Source organism: Castanea sativa, chromosome 1, assembly GCF_040712315.1.
Source record: "Castanea sativa cultivar Marrone di Chiusa Pesio chromosome 1, ASM4071231v1".
Taxonomy (NCBI): domain Eukaryota; kingdom Viridiplantae; phylum Streptophyta; class Magnoliopsida; order Fagales; family Fagaceae; genus Castanea; species Castanea sativa.
The window spans coordinates 51164312-51186501 of record NC_134013.1 but is presented as its reverse complement, the minus strand read 5'-3'; the positions used below and the strand labels follow the sequence as shown (position 1 = coordinate 51186501).

At 34.2% G+C, this 22190-nt stretch overlaps 2 protein-coding genes across 2 annotated transcripts; one reads left to right on the top strand and one right to left on the bottom strand.

The window, feature by feature from the left end:
• Positions 1-555: 555 nt before the first annotated feature.
• On the bottom strand, positions 556-5723 carry LOC142622789 (uncharacterized). Its single transcript, XM_075796322.1, has 12 exons — positions 5605-5723; positions 5278-5512; positions 5113-5193; positions 4688-4783; positions 4492-4575; positions 4314-4383; positions 4059-4141; positions 2935-3014; positions 2610-2708; positions 2400-2508; positions 999-1088; positions 556-871 (listed from the first exon to the last, which is right to left on the bottom strand). The coding sequence occupies exons 2-12, from the start codon at positions 5509-5511 to the stop codon at positions 833-835; spliced, it is 1065 nt and encodes a 354-aa protein (XP_075652437.1). The 5' UTR covers position 5512; positions 5605-5723; the 3' UTR covers positions 556-832.
• Positions 5724-18623: 12900 nt separating this feature from the next.
• Positions 18624-19610, top strand: LOC142627007 (uncharacterized). The gene has a single exon (XM_075800784.1). The coding sequence runs from the start codon at positions 18746-18748 to the stop codon at positions 19376-19378; it is 633 nt and encodes a 210-aa protein (XP_075656899.1). The 5' UTR covers positions 18624-18745; the 3' UTR covers positions 19379-19610.
• The last annotated feature ends 2580 nt before the right edge of the window (positions 19611-22190 follow it).

The window sequence follows — 22190 nt, the reverse complement described above, 5'->3', positions numbered from 1 at the left end:
AGAAACAATGGATGAAATTGAATGCCCTTATCACTATTCCTATGATAAGGGCATTCAAAAATTCCTGGAATTTTACATGCAAGCCTATTCTAGATTCAATTCTCTTACCTTACTATACAGGTTTTGATGGTCTAGTGTCAACAACCCTTTCAGGCGAGTGTTCATCTTGTGCGTGTAGGAATGAGATGTTGATTATCTTAGTGCCCTAAAGGGGGTGGTCAATAACCGCATTTTCAGTTGTGGGTGCTCTCTGTTGAAGGATTATGAGCAGATTTTGTGGAAAGAAAACAGGAACTACTATACTAATTAGACCGGTGCTGGAAAGCATAGCTTGGATCTTGACATTGCTGCATTGTGTTTATCTAGCAACAAACTCCACCCAAAAGGTCAATGTTGAGAGTTGCTGCTTTTGGAGGTATTTGTTTTGATTTGCCTTCATGTACTCTAAAGGGCATGCACTCTGATAACAAAATGACATTCAGTGTGGAAAAACTGAGCCACGTATCATTTGCATTACAGAGAAGACAGAAAATTAAAATGATCAGAAGAGACAAATTTCTAGAAATTAGAGATTATAATGATGAGATGAAACAACAATGTAAATGTGTGAAGAAGAAAAAAATGGACCTATCAAATACAAAATTTTCCAAAAGGATCATGAAAATGTATCAAGCATCAGAACATATAAAACCTATAAATCAAATTACACCAGAATATTGAGGGAGACACTTGAGATAAATTTTAATATCTTGTCTCAAAGTACCAACTCTCTTCACCAGAAAATGCTTCTACTCCATGACAAAGGAACGTGAAAGCAATACTCCAAAGAGCATCACAAGAAAAACCTCCTTCTGCTTGTGTCCATTTCCGGCTAAAAATCAAATGGGGAACAAAGCAAGTGTCAGATAGATTGAGGGGATTTTTTTTTTTTTTTGAAAAATGAAAAGATTATATATTAGATCTAAACAGTGGCCTGATCTGGTTGGTAAGTTGACTACCTTGTGAACCCACTCAAATTCCCCGCCTTTGCTATCAAATGTTCCATGCTGCAAACTGGTCAACTTAAGTGTAAAACGAGGGCCACATTCCTGCATATTTAAAATAGAATTATCGTATTGGCATACAGTCACAGCTGATACGTAGCCTTTGCGAAGTCTAGGAAAGTCAGTTGATACATAGCCTTAAAGCCAATTTTGGAGACGCAGATTCTCATACCCAAACCACATATCACTTGTACTTAGGGAATTTGCTTGCCACTAACAAGGGTCCATAGCAGTGTACCGCAAATTCAATTTATTTTAGCAAACTATTTTGTTCATCACATGATCCTGAAGCCAATTACTCATGTTTGAGTTGAACATCTATGTCTTCTTAGAGATGAACAATTTTATGTGTCGCAACTTGTCTACTCAGAGTTACCAAATTTTCTTCTATCAATACTCACAGTCACCACATTTTCACTAGATCACATTGACAATAATGTGAAATGCAGCAATGAAAGTATCTGCATATGCATTTTGCTTCCACTGTTTGCCATTAATAAAAAGCAACTGAAATCTTATGTCATATCAAGTTTTAGTATAAACAGGGAACCATGAAAATCCAACTTAAGAGTTAAGACTGTAGAATCACTTCTAACATCTAACTAGTCAACAGATATTTGTTCTTTGGTGTTTGCACTGTTTGAAGTATCTTGGGTCATGACAAAGACAATAATTCAGATGTTCAAATGTTGGCAAGGAAGATTTCATCACCGTAGGAGTGCAAAAATCCAGAATGCAGTTCCTTTGTGCGTCTGATGTTTACAATTTGGTGAGGGAAGAAAGGTAGAACATTTGACAGCATACAGCATATAATGTCCTAATCATGTTATAAGCTGTTTTTGAGATCTTTGTATGATTGGATGTTTGCTTTGGGTAGCATCCCTTCATTGTCTTTTCTTGAACTTTTAGATTTTTTTTTTTTTAATTTGAGGTTGTACCATTGTAATTCTTTGGGAGTGGTTCGCTACACATTCTGTGTTATGTGAACTATCTTTTCTTTGAACGTATAGTTATTTTTTGCTAAGTCTCTTGGAATAAAATTATTTTTACATATGCATATAAAATAAAATAAAAAATCTAGTTCAGCAACCTAAATAAGGTCTATATACAATCTAAATCCATCGTATCCTGTTCCAAAGGAAGTGGCATATTATGTTCCCATATGTCATTTCCATTTACTGCAACCACACTCTAGGTAAAAATGAAACAAAGTAGCATGATTTGCACTGATGGAGTGTGGTTTGGGGCTCAACTATTATATGTTAACCAAGAGGAGGGACAGCGAGGGGCCTTACTAAGCAATTAATGGACGGCACAATATCAAAATCTCAAAATACAAATGCAATTGATGCTGACCTGAAGACGGGCTATTACTCTCTCTTGAGAAGCTTTCTCACCCTTGGCATCCTTGGCCTCTTTACCTTTTGAGTCAGTCTGTTTACTTTCTTTTCTGTCAAAAATGTACCTGCAAACATGATAACAGGATGTATTTGTCAGAAAACCATAACTTATAGAATAGTATAAAATTGTTGACTGTGGTAACTTATAAATGCTACAGAAACACACCGATGATGCCGGAAGAATATAAAATCTCGCTGATTGTGGAATGTGACAACTCGCCGACCACGAAAATTTGGATCTTGTGGGAAAAGTGACTGTATTAATCTAGAGGTGGGGAAAAAAACTGTTAAGGAAAGAGATTTGACAATTATAAACACCATCATTATTCATCAGCATCTATAAGATATGAAAATTGAGGGGCATGCAATTCAATAAAGACTACATACATGAAGAGTGTTGAAATTTTAAGTAGCAGTCACATTTCATATTACTTTGAACAGATATTACCAACATGTATGTCTTCAATCATTAAAATAAGATAAAAATGCACCTTCCAATACGATGACCCAGGCGTGTTGTGAAGTTATTCAGCACGAGCTCGGGTTTATGATTGGTTGGATTTCCATGATTCTGCAAGCAATATGGAAGGATGAGAAAAAAGAGGCCAATGAATAAAAAAGAAACATATTTCCTTAAAAAAATATCCATATAATACTAGTAACATGAAAAATCAGGCATCAACCTACATTTGTTTTTGGGTAAATAGTACTCATCCAGACAGATTACAGTAATGTAGGGCAGTGTCCCTGAATTGGAACATGAGGGAGAACAGGTAAAATTTTGAGGCAACCTCATAATTACATATTGTCTGGGCATAATTGAGCCCTCACACGCATTAATTCCCTATGTAAGAAGTAAGAACCCACTAGATAGTCCAAACATCACATATTATCCGAGGATTGGCCTCTCCAAAAAATTGGAGGTAAGGCTGCCTAACAATCACTTATTTCAAACCCAGAAAAATGTGGTAGCTTTGTGCACTAGGGACGGCCATTTTTTTTTCTTTGAGTTAATCTAGTGCTAGTGTCCATGAAGCAATAACAGTCAATGTAACAAAACAAATAGCAGTGTTGTCAGTAAACACATGCTTGACTGGTTGAAAAGTACTGATTTAGAATGACTTCTTTCGTATATCACATGTAGGAGCAACTTGAAAAGTACTGATTAATCAGTTATTCCTACTTAATAAAGCAAAAAAAAAAAAAAAATCAGAATCACATGATCTTAAACAAGTAATTTTAAGAGTGGTTTTGATTTCATAAATTCCCATTATCCATTCCATGTTTCATTACAAAGAGCCATTTTTGTCAATCTTCCTCTGAAGTCAAAATGATGCTAGTACCTGTTAAGCAATTACGATGATTGCAACAAAACAAATATATAATTGAGATTGGCAGAAGTAATAGCCTCATATCTAAGAACTGCAAGGTCCACTTATCAATTAATAATGGATGCAACAGAACATTATGAATGAATCACCATCAATGCCTGCTGAATTGCAACTCTCGGCATGCTATACCTTATAATCTATTTTTAATATTGGTCAATATAGCAGCTCACATGATCACATCAAATCAAAGGGCTTGTATTCATATTAAAACATCAGCAACAAACCTTAATATCCTTCCGCAAAACAAGCTTTGAAAGCTTGAAATGAGCAGTAGGTCCCTCCGGTAAGCCAATGATTAGGAGAGCATCTACAAGACAGCCAAAAAAGCTGACAGTCAAAAACAATAACAACGGGAAATGGCAAAAAAAAATCTAACTTTTTTATTAAAATTGTACAATTAAAGGAATGGAAAATAAAGAGTGAGAGAATATATTCACATCATAGATTCCATAGCACCTTGAGCATGAAGCATCACTAACCTGGTTCCCTACGATTGGTGTGAACAACTATAAGAGAAGTGAAATCCTTGTTATTCGCATATTCTACAATCTGAAAACACAAAATGGGGGGTTAATTCAAAAGAAACTGTCAAATGGATTTAGCTTCATGCTTGTCTTCTCATAGAGCCGGAAGAGGGGGGGGGGGGGGGGGGGGCACCTTTTTCAAGTCATAGGTTCCTCTCTTGTAGTAATGTGCATTTGGGATCACAGAAAGCAGCTCTGATATAAAAGCAGGCCCCCTCTATAAACCAAATACATAAACCAAAGATAAAATAATATTAAATATATTTATATTCATGCTGAGCTTCATGGGTGGCATAAGACAATTAAAAATGGCAACAAGGAAGACCTACACTAGAATTGAAACGGCAAGTGGTGATTAGAACTTTCGGAGTACGTTCACGCTTTAGAATTGCACCGAATTCATCGGCATCATTTCCAGCAAACAGCTGCAAAAGTCAAAGATGAAATCATATCATCAACGCATGAGATTACATGATTCTAACAGAACTGATCAAATTCCGATAAAAATTTAAACATCTCAACCCCCAAAGTCATATATCCTACAACCCACCCTCCCTCCCACCACCACCACACAATGCAAATGAAAGAAACCCATAAAACAATTTCGCAAATGAATTTCTTTTCGAATTTCGCTTAATTACAGAGCACGTACTTACTTAATACGCAAGCAGCTCAATTAAATTCCATGAACTTGGAAGCCAACACAGCTAGTTTTTAAGCTTAACTCAAAATAAAGAAAAACACCAAATTTTACCTCTTCATCATCGGGCTTACACACAGTCTCATCGAATTCTCGGGTGTTCTCAATGGTACGAGGAACCATCTTCGGCGGCGGCTGCAATAATCAACAAAACCAAACAATTTGATTAAGAAGTCTGCAATTGTTGTAAGAAAGAGAGTAAAAACGAAAAGGACATACCTCCTCGCCGAGCTCGAGAGCTCGCTTCTCGGCAGCATCGCGAGCCTTAGCCTTCTTACGCTTCTCAAGCTTCTTCTGGTGCTTGAGCTTGGCGTGCACTTCCGACCGCTTCTCCTTGTTCTTTATCGTCGAAGGCAGTATCTCCTTCTCCTCCTTCTGCATCATCGGCTTCTTCCGACCATTCTCGATTTCTGGTTCTAACTCGCCTTCGCTCTTCTTTCTCTTATACCCCATTCTATGATTTCACTTTTGTAATCAGCGTAATGATCCAAAAGCGAAAAATAATATAAAAGAATGATGATGATGATGATGATGATGAATGATTACCTGAGATTTCACTGCTCTTGCTGTAAAAGACTCGAAGAGGAAGAGGAAGAGGAAGAGGAAGCTATAGATTCTCTTGCTGTTAGGGTTTTTGAACGGGACCCAGGGTTTTCTGCGATTTCATCCCCGGAACGACGTCGCTTCTTTTTTTATATACTGGCCACTCACCACCTGCCACGTCAGATAAAATCTTTTTTTTTTTAATAATAATTGGATTTTTGCCCTCCTCTTCTCTTCTAGTTAAGGGTTGCATATTAAACTAGTTTTTTTTTTTTTTGGCTGAATGCATATTAAACTAGTTTAACATCTTTTTATGTGTCCTTGATATACAGGCCCCTCCGCGTTGCATCTATCAATTCCAGTATAAAAGCTAATAAAAAATATATTTTATTTTAAAAAATAAAATGTTGGTTGAAGTCTTGCTTCCTTCTAATAATAATAACACTGTTGAAGTCAAAATCTCATTGAAATAAAAAATATATATATATTAATTAATAGACAAAACTTAGAGAAAATTCAATTAAATTTTATAATTGAAATCCAATTTTGCATCAAATAAGTTAATTTAGCATAGAAAATGAGAAGCTCAATATAAATAAACCATACCAAAAACCCAATCAAGTAACTAAAAACAATTCAAATTTATAAGTCATATATATATATTGTAAGTGCACAATTACACCTGGCCTCAATAACAGTTACGGGCTCAGGCCCAATGAGCCTTAAACAATGTGAATTTGTAGAGTGTGGGCTTGAAACCCAGGTTAGAAGTGTCTAAGGATTAAATGACAAGTCAAAGATTGAAAACACTTGAAAACAACAAGGAATATTGTAAATCAACCTACTCGGACGTAAGCCGAGAGCTGTTCTTATATTATCTCTTTCTCTTTTTTTCTTTTTCTTTTTTAGATTACCAAAAAAAGGGAGTCCCCCTTCCTGTTCTAGGTTTCTCCTTAAATACTCCTCTTTTTGATACTTTGTACACGTGTTGCCCCAACTCCCCCTTAACCCAGATATTTATTTTCTCAGTGCCTTTGAATAGTAACCAGAAGTTTCCCTTCCACTGTTCAGGCGTCACTTCCCCATTAATGCGGCCAGGGTGGTAGGTGCAGGGTCTTTAATGTGGAGGTGGCAGCCTTTATCTTCGGTATTTCTCTAACATCGATGCTTCTAGGACATTCAAGAGTTCACCCCCTTTAACCATTGGTCTTAACCGTGTCGTGCCCTAACCTTTACCATGAAGTCCCGGGTTCTCCGGTGTCCGTCCGAAGGGAAATTCATCCTCGACTGGACCCTCGGATCCTCGGCATACGAGCCGACCCGTAGTACTAACAAGTTCTGAACCCAAGGGCAGGTTGGCCTTCCTTAGCATGGCCCAAAGGCCCACATCCCCATCAGGGTCTATTTTCTCCCCACATATATATATATATATATATATATATATATATATATATATATATATATATGTATGTATGTATGTATGTATTAATAGACAATGTTTAGAGAAAATTCAATTAGATTTTAATTGAATTCTCAATTTTGTATCACATGTCCTATTTAATTTTTAATTTTTAATTTTTAATTTTGTACTACGCAAATTATTGAGTGTAAAGAACGAAGAGTTCAAATCTAATCCATCTAAGTATTTTATTTTTCTGGCAAGTGAATTATTGGGTGCGAAAACCAAAGAGTTTTAAACCAATTAAATTTTAAATCATACACACACACACATATAATGAGAAACTATTCCATATTTTAAAAATGTATAGTTCAAAAAAAATTATAAAATAATTTCATGTATAATTTAAACATCTTCTAAAATTTTTAATTGTACTATTGCATATGCGCAGGACTACATACTAGTCTATGTAGTATGCTATGACTATGCATGGTTCATTACTAATTAGGTTATATATGTGTGTGTGTGTGTGTGTAAACCAAAGTTTAGAAAAAAAAATCAATTAGAATCAAAATTGAATTTTGCTTTTGTTAGTTTTTCATACAAATTAAATTATTTATATTTTTGTTGTTATTTTTTCTCTGAACTAATAAGCATATTTTTCATACAATTTTTATTCTGATATTTTGTATGCGAAGACATTGAACGTAACAAACTGTAATTGAACTAAACAACCTCATGCGTCTATCCCCATTCAATTTAAGAGATACTATTTGACCAATTTATTATTTTATTTTATGTGGTATTTAGTAGAATTTTACAGGCAATAATTATGAATAAATATTGTATATGTAGTATCTAATAATGATTTTCAAAATTAGATATGTAATGGCAATATAATGAGAAACTTGATGTAATCGATATCATGAAAATTGCAAGGAAAACTATTTTAGTACCTCCAAATGTCCTGATTAAACTATGTCATATATGTTTAATTACTCAAACTAACATCAATGGCACCACTATAATTCATACGTACGGGTTACATACTTATAATACGTAATATATAAAAACAACATCAGAGTAAGTTGAATTAAGAATCTAAATTAGATTTTAATTTTTTGATATATATATTTTTAAAATTAGATTCTAATTACATTCTAAGTGTGGTGGCAAGTGTTATTTTAATTATAATATTATTTCATATCAAGTATTTCTATATTTTGAATACAATCCATTTTCATTCTAATTATCCTCCAAATTATATTTTTTTATAGTTAAAATTTTGTGCAATGCACTAGAAGCAGAAAGGTCAACATAATATGAATTTTTTCTCTTTTATTTATTTATTTCTCTTCTCATTATGAGGTCTCCAAGAGGTGACCATGTTTCCTTGGTTGGTTTGGGCCACCTAAGTTTTTATAAAGTTGAGTGGTTTTGAAATTCACAAATGGATAAATAGTAAGTTTGAAATAACCCAAGAGTAAAAATGGCGTTTGAATCATTCAAGGGACATAAGTATCACTCCAAAACATCACGATCAAAACAACATGAAGAACCTAAGGTCTTGTTTAGGAGAATGGAATGGAATGGAATGAAATGAAAATAATCATTTTAAAATATTATTCACTTTCCTTGTTTGAGAGTTTTAATTGAGGGAATGGAAAATTCATTCCCTTGTCTGAGAGTTTAAGTGAGAGGAAATGGAATGGAATGGGTAGGAGGGAACACACATTCCTCTCTATTCTCTTAAAACCTCAAATTTTCATTTCTCCCGAAATTAGGAGGGAATGAAATTAGATTTAATAATTTTTTTATTAAAACTCCCACAATACCCCTATATATTCAACCCTTTATTTTAAAAATAGGTCTAATAGTAATATTGCCTTAAAATGATTCCATTCCATTCCCTCCATGTTACTCCCAAGCAAAATTACTTACATTCCATTCATTTTTATTCCTTAATTTTAAAACATCCAATCAATGTTACTTAATTCCATTCGATTCCAATCATTTCCATCTTTTTCCCTTACTTAAATACATTCCATTCATTTCCATTCTCTTATGATAATTCTATTTCATTCCCTTATAAAATCACAAACGAAGCCTAAAGATTAAACCACCTAATTAAAAAATCAAGCCACATCAAGAATTAACGGCTAGCATATTAATGCATGAGCCATGTGATTATGAAGGATTAAATTTCATTGGTCCTAAATTGGATTAGTTAGAACTAATTTAATGTCAAAATTTAATTTGTTTATTTTTATGAAAAGGAAGTAATTTACATTAATCATAAAATTAAGAAATAAAGCCTTAGATTTTTTTTTTTAAGTAACCCACCCAGGCCCAGCCCTAGGCCTAGCCCATTTAGGCCATGGCCTAAGGCCCCTTAACATGGAAAGCCCCCTAAATTAATATGGGGCAGTAACCTTTTTTTTTCTAATTAAAAAAAGAAGAAGAAGAGGTATTTGCACTTTTTTTTTATTTTATCAAATAGGTCCTATAAATTAATATGTCGCCCATCACAATAAGTAATAAGTAATTCAATACTCATTTATTATTTTATTAAAATGTCAAATCAATTTTTGTAACTTTTTTATAGTAAAATTTATAGTAACTTCAGCATCTTCTCCATACACAAAAATATTATGAAACAATAGAAATACAACACAATCACTAATTCACCATTAAGTGAATGAAAAATGCTAAAACTAATGCAAATTTTATGACAAAAAAAAAACTATTGTGGCAGGAATATGATTGATGTCACTCAAACAATATAATAAATTAATGTTTTGAACAACTTTTTTTTATTGGTGACACGTCAGTGTACAAAACCTTCATAGTAAGTATCACTAGCTCACTTTTGATAAATTAGTTTTATTAATTAGTATGAATTAATAATAGATTTGAAATAAAAAAATGTATAATATAAAAAATAAACTAAATATTATTTAAGTGATATTTAGATATAAAAATGCCCCTTTAATATTTCGCCTTAGGCCGCAAACTATCTTAGGCCGAGCCTGAACCCATCTTGTCAAAACTTGTCAATATTCAAATATCCATGACCATGGCATCATTGACTCACACTCACATTGTCCTAATCCAACTCTTGATCTTATCAATAGCAACAATCTCATAAGTGAAGGCCAAGCTTTTCAAGACCCCTCCCTCCTTTCCTTAGAAATTACGATCATCTTCTCGATCCCAGCCACTAATACAACAACCCATAAGCCCAACTATGACCAACCAAACCTATTTTGTCACCCATATCCAAATGTGTCTATTTGCAATAACATACCATTTCCTAATGACTACTCCCCCCCCCCCCCCCTCTATATAACTTTAGCTCCATCCATAGGGTCATCTTGAGCATTGTAATGGGTTTCCTCAATGGCATTGTTTGTGAAACCCTTATTGGCTTTTTCCTCACTTGGTCTTTCTTCTCTCAGAACTTCTTCTCTGACGATTAGCTTAACCCTTGGAAACTTGGCTACGTCTAGATTCCCACCACCACCATTAAGATTAGATGGCAAGTTGGCACCAAGCTTGTTTTACTTGATCCTCAAATACTACTAAATTACAAAAGCATTAGCATTAGCCTAATGCATTTTAAGCCAAAATTGACCCCTAAAACTCCATTTTTTTTGTTACTTTAGCTATTCTACCACTCACAAACCACTACATCAAGCTCAATACTCTATCATTATTCTATTTAAATATTATTTTTTCTCTCTTGAAATAATTTGTTTTCACCGTTTTTCCCTAATTCAACATATCTTCCAACATCAACAAATCCAAACAAACAAAACACAACCATGGCTAATGCCTACAACCTAATTAAACAATCAATGTCATCCCTCAAACCTAGATGAAAAAAAAAAAAATCAAATCACAATGTTAACAACCAAACAAAACAAACAAAACATAGATCAAACAAACCCACATTAGCAAAAAAAAGAAAAAAGAAAAGAAAAAAAAAGACCCACAACGATGACCTAAGACAGTAATGCACCACCACGTGACAACCCATAACAACTGTCGTTCATTACCCATTGCAAGTTCGAGACATAACCATTGTCCTCTACCGCTAAATCAACCCAGATCGTGATCTTAGGGGTGTGCTTCCAACTCGCTAAAAATGACTCTATCTAACTCAACTTGTCAGGTTAGGTCAGTTTTTAAGGGTTAGTGATTTGGGTTGTGAAATTTGTTTTTACAGTGGGTTGAGTTGGGTTTGAGTCAGAAAATTTATAAATCCACATAACCCGACTTGACCCACCTATATTTAATATATTTAAAATTTAGAAAATATATGTAAAAATATATTATATAATTTTGTTATTTACTTTTTTTTTTTTTACCCCTTTTCCTAAATAGAACCCAAACCCTAAGTTATGCTCATATAGTTTATGTTGGTTTGATGTTATGCGCATGATTATTTGGCTATAAATTTGGTCTTATTTGTGGTAGTGTTGTTCTAATTCTCAATGTTATATTAATAATAGTAATGAAAAAAATATTTAACCCATGGGTCTAACATGGTCCACGTGGGTTAGGATGAACCCTTGTGATGGCTTGGATTCTTTTTAACCCATCATGGTGGGTTGAGTTGAAAAAATCCCTCAATCCAATCCATACATATTCCTACGTGACCCAACCATCTTAACTACTTAGCATCCATCGTTGAATCGACCAACACACAATTAGACAACCAAAGTGATCAACCCAAGACAATTTTGCCTACTTTGTTGGAATCAATTTTGTGAGAGAGAGAGAGAGAGAGAGAGAGAGAGAGAGAGAGAGAGAGAGAGAGAGAGAGAGAGAGAGAGAGAAACCTGTCAATGGCATGGAGAGAGAATGAAGAAAGAGCGAGTAAAAAAAAGAATTAAAATGGTTAATTGAACTACAATAGCCTTTGCTTCATCTATCTAGACTCTATTTAGTGTTTTGAGAAAAAAAAGTGTCTGTTTGGTAGAGATGTTTGAGTATTGTTATTGAAAATAATATAAAAATCGTGGTTTAAAAAGTGTTGTGAAAACATGTATTTAAGATACCCATAATGCAAAGAATGTGTTTGGTATTATATTTCTAATGACGTATTTTCAAAAGTGAAAAAAACATAATTGTGTGTTTGGTATGTGTATTTTTTTTTTTAAGTGATGACTTGTAGTTTAATAAGTGAGACCTACCATTTTAAAAATATTTACAAAAGTGCCATTGAACAATGTTATTTGAAAACTGAAAACTGTTAAAAAGAGTTTTTTAAATTCAGTGTTTAAACACCTTAAAATAAAAAACGTAATTTAAACGCTCCTAAAAAAAACACTCCTACCAAATATGTTATTTTTTTAGGTCCATAATTTTTGTTATTTACTTTTTTTTTTTTACCCCTTTTCCTAAATAGAACCCAAACCCTAAGTTATGCTCATATAGTTTATGTTGGTTTGATGTTATGCGCATGATTATTTGGTAATAAATTTGGTCTTATTTGTGGTTGTGTTGTTCTAATTCTCAATGTTATATTAATAATGGTAATGAAAAAAATATTTAACCCATGGGTCTAACATGGTCCACGTGGGTTAGGATGAACCCTTGTGATGGCTTGGATTCTTTTTAACCCACTATGGTGGGTTGGGTTGAAAAAATCCCTCAATCCAATCCATACATATTCCTACGTGACCTAACCATCTTAACTACTTAGCATCCATCGCTGAATCGACCAACACACAATTAGACAACCAAAGTGATCAACCCAAGACAATTTTGCCTACTTTGTTGGAATCAATTTTGTGAGAGAGAGAGAGAGAGAGAGAGAGACAGAAACCTGTCAATGGCATGGAGAGAGAATGAAGAAAGAGCGAGTAAAAAAAAGAATTAAAATGGTTAATTGAACTACAATAGCCTTTGCTTCATCTATCTAGACTCTATTTAGTGTTTTGAGAAAAAAAAGTGTCTGTTTGGTAGAGATGTTTGAGTATTGTTATTGAAAATAATATAAAAATCGTGGTTTAAAAAGTGTTGTGAAAACATGTATTTAAGATACCCATAATGCAAAGAATGTGTTTGGTATTATATTTCTAATGACGTATTTTCAAAAGTGAAAAAAACATAATTGTGTGTTTGGTATGTGTATTTTTTTTTTTTAAGTGATGACTTGTAGTATAATAAGTGAGACCTACCATTTTTAAAATATTTACAAAAGTGCCATTGAACAATGTTATTTGAAAAGCAGCTAAAAAGAGTTTTTAAATTCGGTGTTTAAACACATAAAAATAAAAAACGAAAAATAAAAGCACCTAAAAAAAACACTCCAACCAAATATGTTATTTTTTAAGGTCCATAATTTTTTGTTATTTACTTTTTTTTTTTTTACCCCTTTTCCTAAATAGAACCCAAACCCTAAGTTATGCTCATATAGTTTATGTTGGTTTGATGTTATGCGCATGATTATTTGGTAATAAATTTGGTCTTATTTGTGGTTGTGTTGTTCTAATTCTCAATGTTATATTAATAATGGTAATGAAAAAAATATTTAACCCATGGGTCTAACATGGTCCACGTGGGTTAGGATGAACCCTTGTGATGGCTTGGATTCTTTTTAACCCAGTATGGTGGGTTGGGTTGAAAAAATCCCTCAATCCAATCCATACATATTCCTACGTGACCTAACCATCTTAACTACTTAGCATCCATCGCTGAATCGACCAACACACAATTAGACAACCAAAGTGATCAACCCAAGACAATTTTGCCTACTTTGTTGGAATCAATTTTGTGAGAGAGAGAGAGAGAGAGAGAGAGAGAGAGAGAGAGACAGAAACCTGTCAATGGCATGGAGAGAGAATGAAGAAAGAGCGAGTAAAAAAAAGAATTAAAATGGTTAATTGAACTACAATAGCCTTTGCTTCATCTATCTAGACTCTATTTAGTGTTTTGAGAAAAAAAAGTGTCTGTTTGGTAGAGATGTTTGAGTATTGTTATTGAAAATAATATAAAAATCGTGGTTTAAAAAGTGTTGTAAAAACATGTATTTAAGATACCCATAATGCAAAGAATGTGTTTGGTATTATATTTCTAATGACGTATTTTCAAAAGTGAAAAAAACATAATTGTGTGTTTGGTATGTGTATTTTTTTTTTTTTAAGTGATGACTTGTAGTCTAATAAGTGAGACCTACCATTTTTAAAATATTTACAAAAGTGCCATTGAACAATGTTATTTGAAAACTGAAAACTGCTAAAAAGAGTTTTTTAAATTCAGTGTTTAAACACCTTAAAATAAAAAACGTAATTTAAACGCTCCTAAAAAAAACACTCCTACCAAATATGTTATTTTTTTAGGTCCATAATTTTTGTTATTTACTTTTTTTTTTTTACCCCTTTTCCTAAATAGAACCCAAACCCTAAGTTATGCTCATATAGTTTATGTTGGTTTGATGTTATGCGCATGATTATTTGGTAATAAATTTGGTCTTATTTGTGGTTGTGTTGTTCTAATTCTCAATGTTATATTAATAATGGTAATGAAAAAAATATTTAACCCATGGGTCTAACATGGTCCACGTGGGTTAGGATGAACCCTTGTGATGGCTTGGATTCTTTTTAACCCACTATGGTGGGTTGGGTTGAAAAAATCCCTCAATCCAATCCATACATATTCCTACGTGACCTAACCATCTTAACTACTTAGCATCCATCGCTGAATCGACCAACACACAATTAGACAACCAAAGTGATCAACCCAAGACAATTTTGCCTACTTTGTTGGAATCAATTTTGTGAGAGAGAGAGAGAGAGAGAGAGAGAGAGAGAGAGAGAGAGACAGAAACCTGTCAATGGCATGGAGAGAGAATGAAGAAAGAGCGAGTAAAAAAAAGAATTAAAATGGTTAATTGAACTACAATAGCCTTTGCTTCATCTATCTAGACTCTATTTAGTGTTTTGAGAAAAAAAAGTGTCTGTTTGGTAGAGATGTTTGAGTATTGTTATTGAAAATAATATAAAAATCGTGGTTTAAAAAGTGTTGTGAAAACATGTATTTAAGATACCCATAATGCAAAGAATGTGTTTGGTATTATATTTCTAATGACGTATTTTCAAAAGTGAAAAAAACATAATTGTGTGTTTGGTATGTGTATTTTTTTTTTTTTAAGTGATGACTTGTAGTCTAATAAGTGAGACCTACCATTTTTAAAATATTTACAAAAGTGCCATTGAACAATGTTATTTGAAAACTGAAAACTGCTAAAAAGAGTTTTTTAAATTCAGTGTTTAAACACCTTAAAATAAAAAACGTAATTTAAACGCTCCTAAAAAAAACACTCCTACCAAATATGTTATTTTTTTAGGTCCATAATTTTTGTTATTTACTTTTTTTTTTTTACCCCTTTTCCTAAATAGAACCCAAACCCTAAGTTATGCTCATATAGTTTATGTTGGTTTGATGTTATGCGCATGATTATTTGGTAATAAATTTGGTCTTATTTGTGGTTGTGTTGTTCTAATTCTCAATGTTATATTAATAATGGTAATGAAAAAAATATTTAACCCATGGGTCTAACATGGTCCACGTGGGTTAGGATGAACCCTTGTGATGGCTTGGATTCTTTTTAACCCACTATGGTGGGTTGGGTTGAAAAAATCCCTCAATCCAATCCATACATATTCCTACGTGACCTAACCATCTTAACTACTTAGCATCCATCGGCGAATCGACCAACACACAATTAGAAAACCAAAGTGATAAACACAAGACAATTTTGTCTACTTTGTTTTTATCTATTTTGTGAGAGAGAGAGAGAGAGAGAGAGAGAGAGAGAGAGAGAGAGAGAGAGAGAGAGAGAGACGAGAGAACACATCCGTCAATGGCATGGAGAGAGAATGAAGAAAGAGCGAGTAAAAAAAAGAATTAAAATGGTTAATTGAACTACAATAGCCTTTGCTTCATCTATCTAGACTCTATTTAGTGTTTTGAGAAAAAAAAGTGTACATTTGGTAGAGATGTTTGAGTATTGTTATTGAAAATAATATAAAAATCGTGGTTTAAAAGTGTTGTGAAAACATGTATTTAAGATACCCATAATGCAAAGAATGTGTTTGGTATTATATTTCTAATGACGTATTTTCAAAAGTGAAAAAAACATAATTGTGTGTTTGGTATGTGTATTTTTTTTTTTTAAGTGATGACTTGTAGTCTAATAAGTGAGACCTACCATTTTTAAAATATTTAAAAAAGTGCCATTGAACAATGTTATTTGAAAGCGAAAGCTAAAAGAGTTTTAAATTCGGTGTTTAAACACCTTAAAATAAAAAACGTAATTTAAACGCTCCTAAAAAAACACTCCTACCAAATATGTTATTTTTTTAGGTCCATAATTTTTGTTATTTACTTTTTTTTTTTTTACCCCTTTTCCTAAATAGAACCCAAACCCTAAGTTATGCTCATATAGTTTATGTTGGTTTGATGTTATGCGCATGATTATTTGGTAATAAATTTGGTCTTATTTGTGGTTGTGTTGTTCTAATTCTCAATGTTATATTAATAATGGTAATGAAAAAAATATTTAACCCATGGGTCTAACATGGTCCACGTGGGTTAGGATGAACCCTTGTGATGGCTTGGATTCTTTTTAACCCACTATGGTGGGTTGGGTTGAAAAAATCCCTCAATCCAATCCATACATATTCCTACGTGACCTAACCATCTTAACTACTTAGCATCCATCGCTGAATCGACCAACACACAATTAGACAACCAAAGTGATCAACCCAAGACAATTTTGCCTACTTTGTTGGAATCAATTTTGTGAGAGAGAGAGAGAGAGAGAGAGAGAGAGAGAGAGAGAGACAGAAACCTGTCAATGGCATGGAGAGAGAATGAAGAAAGAGCGAGTAAAAAAAAGAATTAAAATGGTTAATTGAACTACAATAGCCTTTGCTTCATCTATCTAGACTCTATTTAGTGTTTTGAGAAAAAAAAGTGTCTGTTTGGTAGAGATGTTTGAGTATTGTTATTGAAAATAATATAAAAATCGTGGTTTAAAAAGTGTTGTGAAAACATGTATTTAAGATACCCATAATGCAAAGAATGTGTTTGGTATTATATTTCTAATGACGTATTTTCAAAAGTGAAAAAAACATAATTGTGTGTTTGGTATGTGTATTTTTTTTTTTTAAGTGATGACTTGTAGTCTAATAAGTGAGACCTACCATTTTTAAAATATTTACAAAAGTGCCATTGAACAATGTTATTTGAAAACTGAAAACTGCTAAAAAGAGTTTTTTAAATTCAGTGTTTAAACACCTTAAAATAAAAAACGTAATTTAAACGCTCCTAAAAAAAACACTCCTACCAAATATGTTATTTTTTTAGGTCCATAATTTTTGTTATTTACTTTTTTTTTTTTACCCCTTTTCCTAAATAGAACCCAAACCCTAAGTTATGCTCATATAGTTTATGTTGGTTTGATGTTATGCGCATGATTATTTGGTAATAAATTTGGTCTTATTTGTGGTTGTGTTGTTCTAATTCTCAATGTTATATTAATAATGGTAATGAAAAAAATATTTAACCCATGGGTCTAACATGGTCCACGTGGGTTAGGATGAACCCTTGTGATGGCTTGGATTCTTTTTAACCCACTATGGTGGGTTGGGTTGAAAAAATCCCTCAATCCAATCCATACATATTCCTACGTGACCCAACCATCTTAACTACTTAGCATCCATCGTTGAATCGACCAACACACAATTAGACAACCAAATTGATCAACCCAAGACAATTTTGCCTACTTTTTGGAATCAATTTTGAGAGAGAGAGAGAGAGAGAGAGAGAGAGAGAGAGAAACCTATCAATGGCATGGAGAGAGAATGAAGAAAGAGCGAGTAAAAAAAAGAATTAAAATGGTTAATTGAACTACAATAGCCTTTGCTTCATCTATCTAGACTCTATTTAGTGTTTTGAGAAAAAAAAAAGTGTCTGTTTGGTAGAGATGTTTGAGTATTGTTATTGAAAATAATATAAAAATCGTGGTTTAAAAAGTGTTGTGAAAACATGTATTTAAGATACCCATAATGCAAAGAATGTGTTTGGTATTATATTTCTAATGACGTATTTTCAAAAGTGAAAAAAACATAATTGTGTGTTTGGTATGTGTATTTTTTTTTTTTTAAGTGATGACTTGTAGTTTAATAAGTGAGACCTACCATTTTAAAAATATTTACAAAAGTGCCATTGAACAATGTTATTTGAAAACTGAAAACTGTTAAAAAGAGTTTTTTAAATTCAGTGTTTAAACACCTTAAAATAAAAAACGTAATTTAAACGCTTCTAAAAAAACACTCCTACCAAATATGTTATTTTTTTAGGTCCATAATTTTTAGTATTTAAGCATTAAAAACTTTTATTTGAGCTTCCTCACCAAACCGATGTTTGGCTAGGCAAACTCTTTGTCGAGGCTGTTGCAAATCCTCTTATAAGACTAAAATAAGAAGGGTAAAGTGTAAACATATCTTTTCCTTTGACCAAATATAAAAGATATATTAATATCAGTGCTATAGTGCCCCAAATTTGAAAAATGGATATATTGGAGTCCTTGGGGGCGAAGGATTAGATGGCAATACAAATATCATAAGAAGGTAGTAATCTACAAATATCACAAAGGTTACGGTTGACGCAAAAGGAGACCAAGCACAAAGCAAAAAACCAAAAGACGCAAAGAAGATAATATCGAAATCCATGGCCATGGCCTCACTGATTCATCGTGTCATCCTGGTCCAACTTCTGATCCTATCGGTGGCAACAATCTCAGCGACGGCCAGGCCTTGCAAGACCCTCTTCATCTCCTCCTACTCTTTCTCCTTCAAACCCGTTAACCAACAAAACCCTTCTTCATCTTCATCATCATCCTCGGGATTCGTCACCGTCTTCACCGAGATCAGCCACTTCAACCCGAAACCCCAACTGCAAGAACAAGGCTTCCCCACCACCACCGAGATCTTCCTCTTCCGCGACCCGATCCACCGCAACAACATGCCGTTGGGGTACAGGAAACCCCAGCAACCCCTCGCTGCCTACGACTTCAGCTCCCTCCGTGACCGCACCAAGGACATCTTGAGTGTCGTCGTCGCTCTCCTCTTCGGCGTTGGCTGCGGTGCCCTCACCGCCGCCACCATGTACCTCGCTTGGTCTCTCTTCTCCCACCGCTTCTCCTCCTCCGACTACTCCGCATTCCCCTCTTCTTTCTCCGACGACGACGACGACAACAGCAACAACGATGACGATGATGCCAATCTCAAGAAGTTCGGCTATATTAAGATTCCCGCTGCCACCGATTCTCTGCCTGCTCCTGCTCCGGCTCCGGCTAAGTGAACGGTATGAAAGTATATGATAATCGCTATTGTGTTATATGGTATTTTAGTCAATTTGGAGCTATTGAAGCTTGTTTCTCTCTTTTTTAGCGTGGATTGTGGACTAATTGTTTATAATAAACAAAAGAGAGAACAAGTGTGCTACCTTTCTGGTCTGTATTACTCAATTTACGAAGACTTTATTGTCTTATATTCTAATACTTTAAATGTGATCATGTACTTTGTTTATGTTATTTATGATTTTCGTTGGGTTTCGTAATTTTGATGTGATTCAACTGTGAATATCATATCTGATTGAGTTTGAAATTGGGTTTAATTTTGTAGTTCTGATCGTGTTTTACGTTAGACGACGGCCGTATGGCTTTTCTGTTTTCGTATTTTTGCCTGAGTATAGAGCTGCTTTTGCATAATTGACTAGCTGTTCATATTTTCAATTGGGATTGCCTAAAATGAACAAGTTCTTGTGCATAATTGTGCATCTTGCCTGCGGTACTATGTTAATTCTGGTGTTGGTACTTTTGTTGCAGTCTTCTCTTTTTCCAAAACTTATGCTCCCAAAAAAAATATTTTGGCCTTTTGAAACGCAAGCTGTTTTGAAAGCCATGCCATTAGATACAATTTTTGTCCAAATGTTATGAAGCATGTCAGATTCTTTGGATGGCACCTACAGTGGCTTTTATTTATTTATTTATTGATAATTCAATAGTTCACGAGGAGGGGGATTTGAACCCTGGATGTCTTTGTCGGAAACACTAGGAGGTGCCAAAAAATTGAGCTACGAGCTCTTGGCAAATGGCACTGGCAATGTTGTGGGCCAAATCTTCTAAAGTTTTAAGCCTACACTGGGTAGCTCAATTGCTTGGCCTCCCATGATGTCTTTAGTTCGTGTCTTGGGATTACGTGATACACAGTTCCTGTGAACAGGGTTTCTGGGGTTTACTTGACTGGGGTGGGTACATGAAGTGGCCTTGCCTTGAGGAGTTTCCTTGTCATAAAAAAAAGTTCTAAATTAGATTGATTGATACGCAAAACCAAGTCTTTTGATGAGGCATGGAGCAAACAGTGGTTTTGGCATATCATTACAAGGCCCCCATTTTGTAATCCATTGATGTGATAGTCTGATAGATGTCATTTCTTTCTCTTTACAGTGATAACTGACTTAGTTAAGTTTAGAGTTAAGAGTATTGCTTTCATTCAGCAGGTATCTTGTTCTTAGTTCAAATATAATAGTAGGTAGAACCGTAGAAGTAATAAGTACTTCGAAATGTTGTCCGAATTCAACACTATATATCATATGGCCCTTTCATTGTGTAGATAGAACACAGTAGAATATGAACATGATTGAGCATGCATGTTGATTTCTGATTTGCCTTGCCAACTTGAAACAGGGCATGGCATGGCTAAAAATGTAGGAGATGGGGCTCGATGTTATTCATAGATGAATTAATAGATAAGTATGGGATGCATAAATAAGATACATATATACTTGCATATGCCTGCATTTATATGATTAGTTTGTGTTTCAAGATTAGCAATTATTTATGGGTTATATTTGTTGAATAATTGCATTATATAATTACTTATTATTATTATATTTCATTTGGGTTTGAGTAGGGCATTTAGTGGCCCTTTAGGGTCACCTAATCCTTTCCTAATAGGTCGGGTTTGGGTAACCATTAAGAGTTGTGGTGGCTTGGGGAATGAAATAGTAAATCCCTCAAAAATCCAAGTGGATTCATGTATGCATCTAGAGTGGTTAATGAATTTACCGACTCAATAGGGTCTGTGGGACTTAATGGGATGTAATTGGCAGCCCCCTTGAAAGACTTATATATTGTGACAGAGAGCTGGTTGTAATGCTCAAGCATTAATTTGGGATGTTTTGGCAGTTCTGTCAACTGCTTTCTCATCTCAGCCAACTCCATTGGGGACATTCTGTATGGGGCCTTAAAAGGAGGCTTTGATCCAGGAACCAACTTGATCCTATGATCAACAGCACGCCTTGGTGGAAGGGTTTGTAAGGCTTGTGGCTTTTATAGAAAAATGCTAGATAATCTTTTTTTTCTTCTTCTTGCAAAAATTTAAGAATTCTTTTTCCATTTCTGTCTCATTTCTATCTTTATCAAGTGAGGTGGCTCTGGTATCAGTGGTTAAGTGGGTTGAAACCCAACTTGTCTTAGGATTGGGCTTGAAATGGGATATTTTAGTTGGATTTGGGTTTTTGGGTGACCTTTATAGGATTCACCTAACCAATTGCCATCTAAAGGTCTAGGTTACTTCAAATTTTTTGTTATAGAATATTCTGTTGGTGTGGAGTTGCAACCAGAGGGTTTGTTTGGTAGAGAGGATAAAAAAGTGAGAGGAAAGAAAACGCTATGATGCACAGACGCGGCGACGCGCGAGGGACGCTGCTGCTCGCGCGTCGGTGCCGTGTCAGGCCACGTCTGCCATGTGTTTTTTTTTTTTTTTTTTTTTTTTAAGCCGACTTGGCGCTGATTCGGCTAGAATCGGACCGTATCGGGTCGTATCGGCCGGCGACCGAAATGGCCGAAACAGGCCTGAAAAGGCCAAAATCGGCCTTGAATCATGCCGGAACAGCCGAAATCGGCTCTAAATGGGACCCAAAAACTCTAAATCTGTCTTTCCTCAATTTTATTTTGAATATTTGTTGCTTCTTTTGTGTTTTCTTTTTGGTTTTGTGTTTTGTTTTGTGTTTCTTGCTTTTTTCTTTCTTTGTTTTGTGAATGAAGGCATAGTAATATGTTTTTTAAGAATATTTTAATAGTAAAAATATATAGAAAATATAAATAAAA

Excerpts from the sequence above, each read along its gene's own strand:
- LOC142622789 (XM_075796322.1), bottom strand. The coding sequence starts at position 5,511 with ATGGGGTATAAGAGAAAGAAGAGCGAAGGCGAGTTAGAACCAGAAATC. Across the intron at positions 5,194-5,277 it reads CTCTCGAGCTCGGCGAGGAG|CCGCCGCCGAAGATGGTTCC; the intron begins GTATGTCCTTTT and ends TGATTATTGCAG. Across the intron at positions 2,509-2,609 it reads ATATTCTTCCGGCATCATCG|GTACATTTTTGACAGAAAAG; the intron begins GTGTGTTTCTGT and ends TCATGTTTGCAG.
- LOC142627007 (XM_075800784.1), top strand. The coding sequence starts at position 18,746 with ATGGCCATGGCCTCACTGATTCATCGTGTCATCCTGGTCCAACTTCTG.